The sequence below is a fragment of the Malaclemys terrapin genome, chromosome 2 (assembly GCF_027887155.1).
Source record: "Malaclemys terrapin pileata isolate rMalTer1 chromosome 2, rMalTer1.hap1, whole genome shotgun sequence".
NCBI classification, from domain to species: domain Eukaryota; kingdom Metazoa; phylum Chordata; order Testudines; family Emydidae; genus Malaclemys; species Malaclemys terrapin.
In genome coordinates, this window is record NC_071506.1 from 248148341 (window position 1) to 248166831 (window position 18491).

At 38.7% G+C, this 18491-nt stretch overlaps 1 protein-coding gene across 4 annotated transcripts in view; it reads left to right on the plus strand.

Moving 5' to 3' along the window:
* Positions 1-18491, plus strand: part of CACNB2 (calcium voltage-gated channel auxiliary subunit beta 2) — a 410979-nt gene that overhangs the window by 280825 nt on the left and 111663 nt on the right. For all 4 annotated transcript variants that reach the window (XM_054020627.1, XM_054020628.1, XM_054020630.1 and 1 more), the window contains one exon: positions 290-409. In XM_054020627.1, the coding sequence (XP_053876602.1) occupies positions 290-409 (120 nt within the window). The remainder of the gene's footprint in view (positions 1-289; positions 410-18491) is intronic.

Below are 18491 nucleotides of genomic sequence, written 5' to 3' on the forward strand. Positions count from 1 at the left end.
CTCTACACAGAAACCAGCTCTGCTTACCAAAAAGCATACTAATTAGAATGTGGGGACAGGGCAGGAAATAAACCACCGGAGAGAGACCTGACTTTTGGATGGTCTCCAGATTTGAAACCCTGACTTAATATTTTTTTTCTAACTGATTGTCTCTGCTGCTGTATTTTTCTTTTTTCTTTTCAAGGTATTTCTACAAACGTACAATTAGGGAAGAGGTACGGGAACACTTCATCCTTTTATTGCAAATGCTGCATCTATTTGTAACATTATTTCTCCTTTTCCTGTGCAGGGTTCGGCGGATTCCTACACTAGCCGTCCATCTGATTCAGATGTATCTCTGGAGGAAGACAGGGAGGCAGTGCGGAGAGAGGCAGAGCGGCAGGCCCAGGCACAGCTGGAAAAAGCAAAGGTAAGGCACTTCTTCACATCACAGGTTCATGAACCTGTTCTTTTTCTAAGAGCTTGTTTCATTTGCTTACCGGTAGAAATGTTTTTCTAAATATTTTTTTAAAAAATACCTCCTAAGATCTCTTGTAAGGAAATTACATACGTTTTTGGAAATTGCACTTATCAAATAAACTGATTAAAGACAAAAGTTGCCGTTCTTGATTGCCCTGTCTGTATTAGGAGACTCAGTTGGCTTAAAAAATAGTTTAGTTACTTAAAGAACTGAACTAACTTTTGTATTTTGTTATATAACCTATCGATTCCTAGTACACAGGGACAAGTCATGAAGTCCCTTTTTATGGGGGTCTTGTTGGAGCATGATTTGGCCCCATAAATCATGTATATCATTCAATCATAGAAGTTTGGCATTGGAAGTCCAGTTTTTATCCATCATGTACAGGATTGTTCCCTACATGGCATGTATAAGTAAAGACAGGCAGTTACACGGGCCCATTTTCTTTAAGAGGATTGTATTGGGTTTCTTGTTAAGGAAACCAAATTTCACTTACCTACTAAAGTAGGGGCAATCAGGATTTCAAAACCCCTTGTGAGAAGTTTGAGACCCTCACAGAAATTCTACTGTACTTCCATGCTCCTGGCAGGTAGTGGCAGATTAATAAACACTAAATGAGGCTTAGGTCTCACCAACATGCTTATGTATTTTCCATTAGATGCATATGCAAGTGCGAAGTTATATAGTCACAATACTACAAAAGTATGTGTGTATGTTTCTCTCTGCTATGCATTTTAATTCTTTGCATCAGTTGTATTTATGATTAAGTACTTATGATATATATGCGTCCCTTGTTTGTTTTTCCTCATTCTTTTATCTTTTTTTTCTTTCCTTTTGCTGTGTCTCAGATCTTGGTGCCATTTCCAATGTATTTTTTTTCCAAGGTCTCTTTTTCCTGAGTTTTAATTTTTTTTCTGTTGTATTCATATGTGGTTTTAAGAAGTTTACTGGAATCTAGTCTTTCTCATCTACTTTCTCTCTGTTCCCTCTCTCACTTCCTTTTTCCATTTACTTCTCTCCTCCATTTCTCTGTGCCTTCTTTCCTGTGATCTTTCTGTACCCACTCTTTCCTCTCCCACTTTATCAGTTTCCTTATATATTCAGCTTCACCTCTATTCATTTATGGTACCTCAGTTTTACAATGTTCTTGGGGTCACCTAAACCTTCATCACAGCAGGAATTCAGATTATTGGGATACACTTGATTAGAGAGAACTGGCCAGTTCAGACAGTCACCAGGATGCACAGAGAGACAGCTTTCTGAAGGCCAGAAGGCTTAGACAAAGAGGGAAGGAGGGGATTACCAAGTCTTTTTTGAGAATTATAATTTTAACAGATAAGAATTCCCAAACCACCTTTTTCAAGAGGTGCTGGAGCCTGTTGGTCATTCAGTATTCCTGGATATCTCTCTGCAGCCTCACTCCTGCTGCACTTCTATGCTATGCAAATGGAGTTTCATTTCCATAACAGAAACAGTAAATCTTGTTTTCCCCCTCCTTCACTTACCCCTTAAAAGATGCTAGCTGATCTTTGGATAACAGGAGTTTTGGTTAACCACAGTTTAGTAATGTCAGGGTTGCTCTAGTTTGATTGCTTAGTTTTAGGAGCTGCAAAGCAACTATTGCTAGAAAAAGTAAAAAAAAAAAATCAGGATTATTAGTAAAATAATTTCAGCTTTTAAAGAAGAGTTCAAGCAATAACATCTTCTAGAATAATAAGAGTAGCATTAGAGCACTTCCTGAGCTGATGCATCTTTTAGCGATGAGTAAATCTATGTGAATGTTGCTATGGGAATTTTGCTTAGCGATGCTGGCTTGACTGCATGGACAGCCCTTATGAAATATTCATGACCTCTAGCACAGCTGCCATAGTAGTTTACAGAGAAACTGCCAGGAGACCTTCACTTTTAAAAACTGTATTTCTGTACATCAAAACAATATTCTCACTTCAGTTGGCAGAGGAATAGTCACCAGGTCTGACTCTGTCTCTGGCTGTGAGACAGCTTGTAAACAGTTGAAATGTGAGGGGATTGCTGCAATCAAGCTGTTATAACAATGGTGTTTCAGTAATATGTAAAACACACACAAACTGATGTTTTAAATCATCTGTGCATTAAAAGGGATTAAAGCACGCAATGAAGGAACAGTTTGTAATGGCTACGTGGTTATAGGATATACATTGTTGTATACACGTGTTGGCTAATATTTAAAGTAATCTACGTTTTATGATGTTCATCGCATTCATTTAAAAAACTGTTTATAAAAACAAATAAGAGAATAGCTTAAATCTAGTTGCATATCTCTGAAATACTACAGGAAATATTTTGCTACTTCCATTTATGGATGAGTTGTTCACCTCCTTGATGAATAATGAAATTATTGAAACAGTAAGTTAGGTTCACATTATTTCACTGTTCACTGCACCAGGCTGCAAACACTGGGTATAGATTCCTCATTTCCAAGTGTGCCTGTCTTTTCTTTGTCTTTATGTGCTATCAGTCGGGAGCAAGTGACGCAGCTGCTTTTAACTTTTTTTCTCTTTCACATTGTGAGTGGAAATGTTGATCCTAAATAAAGTCATTAGAATTCTATTTGTCATAGGAATTAGAAATGGATGACATTCATGAATAATGCAGAGGTTGAAGGGAAAATGATGGAGAATTAAGAATAGATATAAAACTGTCAAAGTGTTTCATGCACTTTAGGAAAACAGTTTAATGAACATCCATGTTTCTTCCTTACAGAGAGGAGAAACACCTTAAAATTGTAGAAAGAGATGTACCAATGAGGCATATGAGGACAATTGGGTAGTAGCTTTGGACTTTGAGTAAGATAGACTAGAACTTTGAGCCCAGTTAAGATGAAGCAAGTATGTGGGGGCGGGATAGCTCAGTGGTTTGAGCATTGGGCTGCTAAACCCAGGGTTGTGAGTTCAATCCTTCAGGGGGCCATTTAGGGATCTGGGGCAAAAATCTGTCTGGGGATTGGTCCTGCTTTGAGCAGGGGGTTGGACTAGATGACCTCCTGAGGTCCCTTTCAACCCTGATATTTTATGATTCTATGTACAAGATCTGATTGTAGTACTGATTGCAGACTGAAACAATGTCTAAGGAGAAAGTGTGACAAGCCAGGAGTCTTTGCCCTAAACACTCTGTTAACCTTTTATTAGCAGGATCAATATTTGTTAAGTGGATCACTGTGACAGGTGGTTTGTTACCTAATTTTGACATAAGGAAGGTGAGAGTAGCTATTTAGGTGAGAGATGATCTAGGATGTTGGCTGAGCAATCCTGAAGGAAGAACCCTAGTAGTAGCTGAGTCTGAGCAAAAAGTTCGTGCTGAACTTTGTTACTTTATTCTTTTCATTGTTGTTTGAAAATATGAACCCAAAAGACTCCAAAGTCAGAAGGTAAATTATAAAAAATCAGTCTAATTTTTAAAATCTCATGATTTTCATGAAGTTAATCATTATTTTTGAAGGCTTGGGGTTGACAGTACTGAGAGAAACAAAACATTGTAAATGATGAGCCATTTTCGTCTTGGCTTTTGCCAATACAAGAGGAATTATTATGTATACAGAAAGCAAGTGTGATGAGATGGAAAACTGAGGTGAAAATGGGAGAGGTCCTCCTAACTTTAGTGTCATATATGGGCTAGGGTATATTTAAGAAGAAGAAACATTTATCATATAGCTCCTTGTCCTTTCCCAGTGCCAATAAAGTCAGCCCCAATGCTCAGTTTAGTGTCTCTGTTATTTTGCATGAAGCCCTTGGAATAATGCACTTCCTGAACTGGTCCATATAACTACTACTCTTTTTCTCATTTGTCTTCAATAAGTAGATCAAATTTTTCTGTGATGGTGGTGATGTTTTTAAGATTATAAACTCTATAGGGCATGGACTATTCCTTTCAAATGTTTTTATAGTTCCTAGCATATCTTCAGCATTACCTCAGTTGAAATTATTAGTATCAACTTTTTGTAATAGAGTAGTACCTAGATGTCCTGGTCAAGGATCATGACCCCATTGTGCTAGGCACTATACACACACACACAAGAAAAAATTGGCCCTTTCTCAAAGAACAGACAGTCTAAATAATAAGATTTTTGCACCATGACCTCTATTTTTAACATTGCTCTGTATGAGATTGTATCAATGTTCTTTTTAGCTGCTACCTAGACTGGAAAGCAAATACTTAAAATCCAATTAAACTCTTCACTAATTTTGTGTATGAACTATGTATCACTTTGTATTAAACCATATTCTTTATTTTATTTTTCAAGTGTCTACACCTCAGAATCATAGCTCTCAAACTTATATCTTGCATATCTCAGACCTTAAAAAATAAAATAAAATAAAGTCATGGCTCTGGATGTCTCCAAATGGAAGTTTTTCTTTCTTTTCTTTTTTTTTAAAACATGAAAGGGTTTTTGTTTCTTTAAATATATATTTGGGCTAAGTCTCGATCCCACTGAAGGGGTTGTAAAATTATCATTGACTTGAATGGGACCTGGATTTGACCTTTATGCTGTAACATTAAGAACTCAAAGGAAGAGAAACTGAGATGTCAGTTCCGTGCACAGGCGAACCTAATTTAATGTGTATGTATGAAAAGTTTAGAGCAGGGGTCGGCAACGTTCGGCACGCGGTGTGGGCGAGCGATGTGCTGGCTGCAGCTTCTTGCCGCCCCCATTGGCCCGGGACGGCGAACTGCAGCCAGTGGGGGCTGTGATCAGCCGAACCTGCCGCGTCAGCAGGTAAATAAAACTGGCCCGGCCCGCCAGGGTGCTTACCCTGGCGAGCCGCGTGCCAAACGTTGCCGACCCCTGGTTTAGAGGCTTGTATATAATTTTCATTCCAAAATGTATTAACTCAAGTAAGGCTTTGAAATTTGTTGCTTCTGGGTGAATTATGTTAAAATATCACATATAGTGCTAAGAAAAATGATTTATAGTTCTGACTGTACATAGCCTGTTGTAGAAATATGTGCCTGCCTTTGAAGACATGGAGAAAAAAGCAGTAACTTAAAAAAAATCTTCTGTAATTATTGTACAAAAGGAGTTACAGGAAGCATTTGATATACTGGGACAAATTCTTGCTTACATATGCCAAAAGGTTCTGTCAGTGAAATAAAATGAAACCTTCCCCAACAATGCATCTGCATTTTAGCCTATAATCAGGATGTACCAAGTACTTATTTCTGAGGGGTACAGTATCTTCAGAGATAATAGAGCTCAGTAGTACAACAAAGCCTCTCAATCCTCTCAGGCAAACTCTACAGAGTAGGATGCCTTGTTCTTCCTCCTCTTGCTCTCTCACTATCTGTTTGTCTGCCTCGCCTTGCAGGAGATGTTCATCTATACTGGCAGGTTTTGAGAATAAGGCGACCAGTCACATGCTATGTGTTGTCTTTCAACAGCTTTCTGATGGAATACGTTCTTTTTATGTGATGCATAGTCATTATGCCAGACTAGACATTTCTGTGGGGTAAGGGTGGGGGAAGTGTAATGTCAGTGTATGCAAAACCGAACTGGACATAACACATCCACTCTTTGTATGATCATGACGTTCATTGTGCTAGCGCACCCCATAGCTGTTTAAAATGTGAGGATATGCACATCCACCTTTTTTAAAGTCTGTGTGAATTTCAGCAGATATACATGGGTATTACAGATGAGGTTAGTTCCAGACTTCTCCATGTATCTGTGTGTTATCTATCAGCTTTTCTAAAGAGTAAAGCACTGTAATATTTAAGCACTTTTGATCTGTTCCAAGCCTCTTGACTTAAATGGGATTTATACCTGGCCCTGAGTTATTTACTTTTTTTAATCTCTGCAAGAGTGTAGTGCAATCCAGAATTTGTCTCACTGCTTTCAGCAGTTGGCCCTGCTGTCCTAAAGACACTGTACTTTAACAGGTTATAAACATAAAACAGTGAAGCTTGTCATTTGCCTTTATCTAGGAGCTATATGTTAGAATAAGGGTTCTCTTCAGAGTAAACAAATAAAAGACAAACTTGAATTAACGTTGGGCAAACATTCATAATATAAGGGTAAAAAAAATTAGAAAAATGTTGCAGTTATCCCAAAAATAAACATGAAAATCAGAGTTAAAATTCAACTTAAGAAATACAAACATATTTAAGTATGGTAATGAACAAGTATGTCACCCACACAATCTTAACTGTGTCCTATAGTGAAAAAATTAGGGTTTTTTTTTTTTCTTCATAATCTGTCCCTAAAAACCAGTTTAATGTAATTAATCACTGCAGAACACAGTTACGGTTGTTTGGATACCTTAACATGTTTGTATTTCTTTTAAATTTAACCTTAACTCTGAATTTTCTGGATTTATAATATATGTGTGATAATTACAACAAACTTGTAATATTTTTACCCTAAATTACTGATGTGTATTTTCCATTTTAATTCCAATTTAATGTAGTTTTCTGTCTGGGAATTTCCTTGGATTGTTTTTTATTATAAATTTCATATTTACCTTAGATAATTCTGAAGGTTACAATCTCTTTATGTGTTTGTACAAATATATAACAAGTACCACTTGTGGGATTGGGATCCACATGAATGGGGAAGGTGAAAATGGAAGTCATTTTCAGAGAGAGAGAGGTTAGAATGTAAGAGGGTACAGAAGGCTCACCAAGCATATGGAGGGGGAGATAACTGGGGACGTGAAGGGCTTAGAGGGGGGCATCCATTTCCCCCATTGATGAGCTCCATGCTTAGAGTGAGATTGCATCTTTATGCAGCAGGGAGTACTACTTCATTTAAGTGTACGCATCGGTGTAGAACTACCCTCTGAGAAAGCACAGAAGTTTTTGTTAGAGGGAGATGTTGTCCCACGAGTGGAGCTGGTAGCATGTGACCATGGAGTCTTTAAGAGCAGTAATCAGTTGGGCTAAGTCTTCTACCTATGAGAACACCTGACAAAGTCCCTTTCAGGCCACAGCAACAGAATTAAAGCATACCAATTAACTGCAGATGAGGAGTACTCTCTGATGTCACATTGGCCCTATTTCACAGTGACATGAGCTGGTGACCAGACTCTGTCCACAATCAGTAACTGTCATTAATAATAGAGCTTCTCAAAACATAGTAAAAATTTGTGAATTTTTTTTTAAAAGTCTGGTTTCAAAATGAAATAAACATAAGAACGGCCATACTGGGTCAGACCAAAGGTCCATTTAGCCCAGTATCCTGTCGTCCGACAATTGCTAATGCCAGGTGCCCCAGAGGGAACGAATAGAGCAGGTAATCCTCAAGTGATCCATACCCTGTTGCCCGTTCCCAGCTTCTGGCAAACAGAGGCTAGGGACACCAAACATGCCCATCCTGGTTATAGCCATTGATGGAACTATCCTCCATGAATTTATCTAATTCTTTTCTGAACAAACATTTGCGTGTTTAAAAATTGGCTGAAAATTTTTAAAAGCAACTTTATAAATTTAGAAAAAACATTCGGGTTTGGGATATTTCCTTCATGAAAATCTGTTTTCAAAAATGTTATTTTGATCCAGCTTTAGTTATTAATATGTTTACAGCCTCATTTCTTCCCATTTAGCCTATATGTTTTAACTATATACAGTATAAAGTTTGAAGAGTGTGTTGTCCCATTAAAAAGATTCGGGCCAAAATTGGACTGACATCAAGGGCTAATTTATAAATGGGTCCTTTTAATATTAATTACTAAACTAATTAATAGATTTATTTGTATATTCTTAGAAAATTCATTTTGTTCCCAAGTATGTATGGTATGTTGGATAGGATATACTGTGTCCCTCTGAGAAAAGAGGTCAAATCCCTGTTTCAAGTTCAAAACTCAGCCTTAACTATGAGCTGTGGCTAGTGCCTCCATTATATAGTGAATGGGTATAAATCTTTCAAAATATCTAAAGGTTCAAAGAGTCCCCTAAAGAGTTCTGCTGATGTTGGCTCTCCTGCCACACTTGCACTTTATACTCTGTATAAAAGTGGTATAGGGCAGTAGCTCTCATCCTTTCCAGACAACTGTACCCCTTTCAGGAGTCTGATTTATCTTGCGTACCCCAAGTTCCACCTCACTTAAAAACTACTTGCTTATAAAATCAGATATAAAAATACAAAAGTATCACAGCACATTATTACTGAAAAGGTGCTTACTTCCTCATTTTTACCATAGAGCTATAAAATAAATCAGTTGGAATATAATTATTGTACTTACATTTCAGAGTATAGTATATAGAGCAATATAAACAAGTCATTGTCGGTATCAAATTTTAGTATGTACTGACTTTGCTAGTGCTTTCTAGGTAGCCTGCTGTAAAATTAGGCAAATATCTAGATGACTTGATGTACCCCCTGGCAGACCTCTGCATTCCCCCAGGGGTACATGTACCCCTGGTTGAGAACCACCGATAGAGAAAAAAGCACAACATTAATTGCAGTTGACTTTCACTTGTATTTGAGAAAAATATTCACCATCAGGGTCTGTTCCTCAAGCTTTACCTAGCCTTATGTCTTGACATGTTCTTTCAATAATGTAACTTGCGCACTTTGTTTAAAATCAGCTAAAATATCATATGTGATACAGAATGACAAATGCATGAGCCAACTATTTTATACCTATATTGTGTACCCGAAGGTAAAGTTTTCAAGGTAAATGCAGTTTAACAGATCTGAACTTGAAAACCACACAGTGGGCTGTAATAGAATGCCAGAGATAAAGGCGATTGCTTTCCCCTCTGTAAAGATGAACATAGGCCTTTTTGTCGCCTGCATGAGTTTTGCTGAAGTGAATCATACCAGTTGATTGTGTTCATAGAATTTTGGGTCCACCAAATTTCACTTTTGTTTGCTGAGTCATGCTAATCTCATACAAAATCAACAATTTTAAGTAGATCCATCATGAAACTAGACTTTTAAAAAAAATCATAGTGACAAGTTTTCTAATTTTTTCTGCATCAGAGGTCTGGAGATTAGGGGCCACCTCCCTGGCCTCTGTTAATGGGAGTGTAGGGCTCCAGTCACAGCTACTCCTTTGAGGTGGGAAGACCCAATGGAGTAGGAGCTCACCTGTATGGCTTCTTGCTATGTGAATTGATGAACTTAGCATGATTGCAACACTGTACCATACAATGACTCATGTTTACTTGAAGTGTTACACTTCTTTTTTGACAGGTTTCAAAGTAGGAGCCGTGTTAGTTTGTATCCGCAAAAAGAACAGGAGTACTTTATGGCACCTTAGAGACTAACAAATTTATTTGAGCATAAGCTTTCGTGGGCTACAGCTCACTTCTTCAGCTGCATAGAGTGGAACACACAGACAGAAGATACTTATACATACAGAGAACATGAAAAGGTGGAAGTACGCATACCAATTGTAAGAGGCCAATCAATTGAAATGAGCTATAAGTAGCAGTAGAAGAAAAAACTTGGAAGTGATAATCGAGATGACCCATAGAAGGTGTGAGGAGAACTTAACATGGGGGGGGGGGGGGGGAATTCAATTAGTGTAATGACCCAACCATTCCCAGTCTCTGTTTAGACCTACGTTAATTGTGTCTAATTTGCATATTAATTCGAGTTCAGCAGTCTCTCTTTGGAATCTGTTTTTGAAGTTTTTTTGTTGCAAAACTGACACCTTCAAGTCTGTCACTGAGTGATTAGAGAGGTTGAAGTGTTCTCCCACTGGTTTTTGAATGTTATGATTCCTGATGTCAGATTTGTGTCCATTTATTCTTTTGCGTAGAGACTTTCCAGTTTGGCCAATGTACATGGCAGAGGGGCATTGCTGGCACATGATGGCATATTTCACGTTGGTAGATGTACAGGTGAACGAACCCCTGATGGTGTGGCTGATGTGGTTAGGTCCTATGATGGTGTCACTTGAATAGATACGTGGACAGAGCTGGCATCGGGCTTTGTTGCAAGGATAGGTTCCTGGGTTAGTGTTTTTGTTGTGTGGTGTGTGGTTGCTGGTGAGTATTTGCTTAAGGTTGGGAGGCTGTCTGTAAGCGAGGACTGGTCTGTCTCCCAAGATCTGTGAGAGTGAGGGATCATCTTTCAGGATAGGTTGTAGATCTTTGATGATGCGCTGGAGTGGTTTCAGTTGGGGGCTGAAGGTGGCGGCTAGTGGCGTTCTGTTATTTTCTTTGTTGGGCCTGTCCTGTAGTAGGTGGCTTCTGGGTATTCTTTTGGCTCTGTCAATCTGTTTTTTCACTTCAGCAGGTGGGTATTGTAGTTTTAAGAATGCTTGATAGAGATCTTGTAGGTGTTTATCTCTGTCTGAGGGATTGGAGCAAATGCGGTTGTATCTTAGAGCTTGGCTGTAGACAATGGATCTGTGTGGTGTGTCCTGGATGGAAGCTGGAGGCATGTAGGTAAGTATAGCGGTCAGTGGGTTTCCGGTATAGGGTGGTGTTTATATGACCATTGCTTATTAGCACAGTAGTGTCTAGGAAATGGACCGCTTGTGTGGATTGGTCTAGGCTGAGGTTGATGATGGGATGGAAATTGTTAAAATCATGGTGGAATTCATCAAGGGCTTCTTTTCCATGGGTCCAGATGATGAAGATATCATCAATGTAGCGCAAGTACAGTAGGGGCGTTAGAGAACGAGAGCTAAGGAAGCGTTTTTCTAAGTCAGCCATAAAGATGTTGGCATACTGTGGGGCCATGCGGGTACCCATAGCAGTGCCATTGACTTGAAGGTATATATTGTCCCCAAAGGTGAAATAGTTGTGGGTGAGGACAAAGTCACAAAGTTCAGTCACCTGGTTTGCCGTGATGCTATTCCTGATGGCTTGTAGTCCATCTTTGTGTGGAATGTTGGTGTAGAGGGCTTCTACATCCATAGTAGCCAGGATGGTGTTTTCTGGAAGATCACCAATGGATTGTAGTTTCCTCAGGAAGTCAGTGGTGTTGTGAAGATAGCTGGGAGTGCTGGTAGCGTAGGGCCTGAGGAGAGAGTCCACATAGCCAGACAATCCTGCTGTTAAGGTGCCAATGCTTGAGATGATGGGGCATCCAGGATTTCCAGGTTTATGGATCTTGGGTAGCAAATTCTTTTTTGGAGAATCTGGGCTGACGTGGGTTTGTAAAGACACCAGAAAGCGGGTAGGTTTCATGTAGTTTGGGTTTTTAATATAAACATTTTACCTTTAGCACTGAATGCTAAATAATACACTTACAAAATGCTGTGATAAAGATTAATTTGTGCAGAGCTTTGAAGATGTAAAGTGGTAATAGGAAATAGAAATGGCAACTTTTTGTTATGTAAAATTTTGCAGTACCCAAGCATCCAGGGACTCCTCCGGATGTTGCTTAAAAAGGCGTGAGAGATGTCAAGCAGTCCTCTATTTTCAACCACTGTAACAAAAACAAAGGGGGGAAATGGTCTTCAAAAGCAGGGCTACGAATCTCACCATAGCTGCTTTGATTATTCTGACTGGAGGAGTCAGAGTGCTCAAGTGGAAGACAAGGTTCCCAGGCTGCTTTCCGGTTCCATCAATGCACTATAAACTTACATGTATGCAAATGGACTCTTAAAAAATCTTATTAGATTTTAACACCGAGCTTCAGATAACATTTACTAATGCAAAGTACATGGGGCTAAAATCTAGCTTCTTCTGTTTTGCTTCTGGCTTGCCCATGAGGGTTTTCACTTAGATTTTCCAATTAAACTAAAAATGAAAGGAAGCATTTACAAGTGTGCCATTCTAAGAATCAACTGCACAGGTTGCTCTTGGGAAATGCAAGTACACTAGTAAAAGACAGTATTCTGGAAGACATAAATTATAGTGCTGTAGTTATGAAGTCAAATTTGAACTGAAAGTATTACTACTTGAAGAGTTGTTATAAAGAAACATATATGAAATTAATCCCAATTATTTCATTATTTAGATTCCCTCCCCACATTTTTTGCACTGAGTCCCATGAGCATACACTATTGTGGGTCTCCCCCACTCCCTTAAGGTTTCTTATACTTTTATTCCAGCTCAGACACCATACAGAGCCACTTCACACTATGGAAATGTAGTATTGTATGTAGGAGTCTGAGGCTTGCTTTTTTAGAATCTTTAGATTTTTACACTGAATAATTCAAAATTAAATCTGAAAGTATACATAATCTTCCCTTTTTAATCTGCAAATTTCAGAGACTGACATTAAGCCTAGAGTTGGGTGAAGCTTTCAGGCCAAACTAGCAGAAAGTCCATGATTGAGGATTAGGTCAGATGGCTATTCCATGCAGATGAAGGGAAGACTGGGGACTAGAGCAAATATAATGAGTTTTTTAATAAACAGACTAAATTTGAGATGGTTCACACAGCTTTATTCAGTGCTTTGCTTTGAGATTTTTTTGTTTTGTTTGAACTTTGCAGGTTCTAGATCATATTCCAGGTTTGGAAGCTTTAATTCTGTTTTGATATGCCTTAGCCCTGAACTATGATACTCCGCTCTTTTGATCCCTCTGAGTTTCTGACTGCAAAACGCCTTCGACACCCACTTCCAGTGACAGGCCCTGAGCCTCTCTCTTCTTTGAGATGGAATCCCCCCAGTTCTCCCACTCTTTGGATTAGGTCCCTGGTTGCAGGCCCCCTGTGTAACAGCTATTGTTGCTCAGCATTTCTGACTGGATTTGGCTTTCCTGCAAAACTTTCCTGTGATCAGTGAACATAGTGACGTAAAGCAGCCAAGTCAAAACAAAGTATAGTTTAATCTCAACAGAAGGAACACAGCATAAGGAGAGCTAAGAGGTATTTAACACAAGCAACAGTCTACATGCATAACTGCCTTACCCAAAATTTAGGTTTGCCCAATATATCCATGCATTCCCACTCCTGGGGGGAGACAATGCACCCCTTCAGCCTCAGCTTCCCTCTTTATCCCCAAGCTCAGGGGCTCAGGTTTTTATTTATTCCAGAGGTCTTTGTTCCAATTTTCCCACCAGAAGGCTCCTTGAACTTACAACTTGGGACCTTTCCCTGGTAGTAATAGACAAACTCTGCATGGTGAGAGGTAAACTTCAAAGGAATTGACACCTGCATAGTCTCTTTAGTTTAGTTTAGAATTGGAAGCTTATTGTCTCCTTTTAGTGCTTTCATGCTATCTGCTCCTGTTGGTAGCAACACCTTTTTAGTCATACAGCAACCAACACAAATAGATGGAACATGTAATATTCATACAATATTACAGGTATCTTCCATGTCCTTCACAAGGAGATCTTCTAATATATTTTTATATTTAATTAATACATAGGTTCTCCGATACATGATGAATAAATAACACTAGGCATGGTAAATGTGACCTTGTGCAAGTCTTCCCTGTGTACCTTAATCCTAACCTAAAATTGTTCTAATATGACTAAGTCTTTTTCAGAAAATCATACCAAATGTACTATATCACTGGGGAGAGCTCATGTTGGGGAGATGTTATGTCCATTAGGACTAACCCATGTATGTGAATCCATAATTGCAGAGATGTAAGCCTAGTGCATAAACCTACTGTTGCACCTTATTCTCAAATGTATGAATGACATTAGAATTTGATACTGCATATTAATGATATTTAGCATAAATGTAACCCTTTATATCTTCAAAGCATTGTACAAACATTAATTAGAAGTATGAAAAAGTTGACTGCTTTATTAAATGGAATGCTTGATATGTTTCTGTTACATGTGTATTCACAATAAAATAAACATTTTTTTAAAAAACATCCTTAGTCATAATTTTTTTGAATTTATATTGAGCTATTATAGAAAACAGTGCCCTGTTTTTGCAATGGATAGTTCTTAAAAGCTCAGATACAGTACTGTGTTAAAAGGATATAGTTAGATTTCTGTGTCCTACAAACTTACATGTACTCATTGCCATAGTATCCGAATCCAGATCTCCTAAATCTCTTGTTTTTTAGCTGCTTTCTGAAATTTTCCTGCCTAGAACCTTAAAGCTCCTAAGTGCTTTGCTCAACATTGCAAAGAAAAACTGTGGCAGAGCTGGGAATTGAAACTAGGTGTCCATGGACCCTATCAAATGCCTTAACCATACAAGATCATCCTCCCTTAGTTCAATTAGTTTGAATAATGAACTATCTTGATAGGTTTTGAGAGAGAGAGAGGTTCAAAGGATTTCAACATCATTGTGCTTCTTTAACTAATCTGTGCAACAAGATAATAAATGTCCAGCTTTCTTTATATGCATGCTTAAATTTTAGCATACCCAGTGTGATAGATGGATACTTACGTGCTATGTCTTGTTTGCTTAATCACACAATTACTAGTGTGTTTACTTGTCTTCATTTTGTGTTTTTGTTTTTTCCTGCCAGCTTTAGGAGCTACTGGAGGAAAAAACAGAATGGAGCAGATGAATTGATCAGTATTTGTTGAGCACATTACTGTACCTCTGTCTGGTTTGTCTTGTGTACCCCAAGTTTCATCTCACTTAAAAACTACTTGCTTACAAAATCAGACATAAAAATACAGAAGTGACACAGCACACTATTACTGAGAAATTGCTTACTTTCTCATTTTTACCATAGAATTATAAAATATATCAATTGGAATATAAATATTGTTACTTACATTGAGAGAATAGTTTATAGAGCAGTATAAACAAGTCATTGTATGAAATTTTAGTTTGTACTGACTTCGAGTGTTTTTTATGTAGTTTGTTGTAAAAACTAGGCAAATATCTAGATGAGTTGATGTACTCTGTGTAAGAACTCTGGGTACACTCAGGGGTATGTGTACTCCTGGTTGAGAATCACTGAGATAGACCATCAAATTTAAATCACTGAAGTTGGTGCCAGAGAAAAGACATACGAACAGAGACGGGTAAACTCACAGCTCTTTGTTTGTAATAGTGTCATGTATCACTGAAATGTGTATCCCAGTGTTCAACAGAGCATTGCTTTATTGAATAGTGTATTAGAGGAAAAAATAAAATGCACAAAATCAGTGGTATCGGTCCTACTAAGTAACTGAGATCTGTTTGTTTTTTTTTTTTTTTTGTGGAAGTCTTTTTGTTTTGTTTTATTATCTTGTTATCATTTAAGAGGGAACAAAATGATGAAAAATAAATTGTTACTGAGCCTGAAGTAATAAATGAAAGGGTTACATAAGCACAAGTTTACCTTAATTTAAGGAGTATAAACTTCATGCATCAGTTGTTGAATACTCAGTTTGGTTTAAACAAAAATATAATTTTAAATATGGCGTCCGAGATTGCATGTTATGCAGAGATGTGTACTTTCTGTAGGCAGTTACTTGTTTTGGGTGCACAAATGCAGGCTTTTGGCAAGCAATAATTTTTCAAGGACAACATAAGCCTGGAAAATAGGCCCTGAAACTCTTTGTTTTGGTAAAATTTTATAATTATATCTCAATAGCATCGTCCAATGATGCTGTGTAAGACGTAAATGTAGGGACCTAAATAGGTTAACAGCATTCCTTTTATAGCAAATCTTGCATTAATTTGATTTTGACACGTCTTGCAATGCTGAGGTCAATGCCAAAAAGGAAAAATACAAAATGTTTTTGCAGTCCAGAATAGAAAGTGTTTGTATTAGACATTTTTGTCATATTGCAGAATTCTTGAACTTTAACAGCATATATCGTAGGTTATATTGATAATGTAGATTTTTCTTTGATAAAAAGGTTTAAAACTTTTCACAATAGGAGCTTGTCATTATCTTCCCTTTTACATAAATCTAGTGTTCCCAATAACTTTGGTGGTGGTTATTGTATATAAGGTTTGTTATTTTTAGTGTTCTTCACCTAAGGACCCTACTTTGTTGAAGACCTCAGAAAATTAACCACACCGTTCCTGTTAGCAACCAATTAATAGCTTAAATGTGCTGCTTAAATGTGCTGCTGAAATAGCTTAAATGTGCTGCTGAAAGTATCTTAAGGGATTTTTTTTTTAATCACAAGAAAGTGCACATTTAAAGTGTAGCATGAATTCTTTATGTAACCCTGGTTTTAGTTATTGTTTTGTTTAAAGTGGAAGCTGGGCAGGTACACACAATTTTAAATACAGGCATCTGTTACTACTGCTAATGTTTTTTAGTTAAACAATTCAAAATAATTTGCAGTCAATCAAAGCAATTTTTAAAATTATTCTATGTACGGGTATTTATGTATTCGATAAGGAAGAGTAAATCCAGTTTTAAAGAATTAAGACCAAAAAAACAAAATTTGGTATCACTTCTGATATTCTGATGGTGGTTGGTTTGTTTCGTTAACAAAGAGTCTGATATGAAAAATAGAATGTTTATTTCTTAATCCCTGGAGCAGATTATCATATTATTTGTCTAATGAAATTCATTCTACTTTGTATAAATCAGAATTTAGTTTCTTCAAGGAGTTCCAATAAAGTAAAATTTAACTGTCATAAAACACTTGATATACAGAGTGATGCAAATCAGAGGGGAAACTTCAAAGGAGGCATGGAAGTACAATACTGGAAAAGTCAAAAATACAAAATATATCACTTTAATTTCAAAAATAGTTTTTAAGAGCTAAGTAATATTATTCATAATTATTTATCTACCCACATTAGCATTCTCCTATCATTTTGAAGGTCATTATAGTTTATGAATGTTAGATGGCATTACTAACTTCAGATTAAAACAGTATGCTACGGGGTGATAGATGCTTCTAAAGTGATGTTATTTTCACTTCATTCCAAAAGAACCTAGTTGTGATTACTTGTGATTGCCAAACTTCTGAAAAAGGTTCCACTTTATCTGCACAAAGTTCAGATGCTGATCCAGATGCCACTTATCTCACTTAACCACATTTTTCGGTCCCACATTCTCACTGAGGGTCAAAATCCAACTTGTATTACATAACTGATATAGAAACCACCAGGTCCAATTTTCTCAAATATGAGGAACTATCGGTGGGTGGCGGTGTCCAAGCCTGGTTGTGTCACCCAGCAGCGAGAGTATACGACCAGCAAAAGGGGAACCCAGGCCCTCACAGCTCCATTGGGTTCCAATGAGGGCCCTATGACTGGCTAGGCAGATATGCGGTAGTATGGGGAGTAGCTGCCCCCCAAGCTTGCTCCCTGGGTCACTTCCTACCTTGTTCAGCCCCTTCCAAAGTCACAAGGATAGGGGTATGACCTTATGGCTCTCATTGACAGCTATCTGGAGGCTCTTCTTCACTCATAGCCCTCTGTTCCTGCCAAAGGCCCCGTTTCTTCACGGGGGCCTTGGGCAGCTCTGCAGTGGTGTCTAGTCCAGATGGTATGAATAGGGTTGCCAGGTGTCTGGTTTTCAACTGGAAAGTCTGGTTTTAAGGGGACCTGTACAATCTCTGTTCAGAAGTATTGACTGGACACCAAAAGTCAATTTTCCAGGACCATAACTAGGGCAGGGTGAGAGGGGCAGCTGCCCCAGGCACAGAACTGGTGGGAGGATGCAAAAATGGGTGGCACAGGATCAGGCCTAGTGGTATCAGTTGGCACCCAGGGCAGAGCAACAACTATCAGGCAGGAGCGGGGAGTGCAGGGAGGGGCCTGCCCACCCCCAGCCAGAGGTGTTTAGTTCCGCTTTGCCCTGACCCCCATGTGGGACTGGCTCAGTTTCTGCCACGGGCCCAGAGTAGCCTCTGCCAAATAAAAGAGTGGGGCCTGACCCCTTGCTAGCTGCTGAGCAGAGGAGGATCCCTGGGGGGAGCTGAGCAGCCCAAGCTATTTTGACCATAGCTATAGTGCAGGTGCATGGGGTGGGGCGCTTCACTTTTTACCTGCCTTAAGGGCAAGCACGTGGGAGGGGGTGTGCCAGGTCATCAACCCGCGCCAGCCCCTGCTCAGCCAAGGCCATCTCCTACCTGCATCTTGTGGGCAGGCAGAGAGCAGTCTCCAGGTCAGGCTGCAGCTCCCAGTCCTGACGACAGGAAAGAGGGAAGGGGGAAAGCAGTGAGCGAGAGGAGGAAGGAGAAGATGAGTGAGCAGGGGTGGGGCCTTGTGGGGAAGAGGCAGAGCAGGGGTGGGGGAGGTTTCGGCGCTCCTGCTGTGGTGTCCAGTTTTGAGA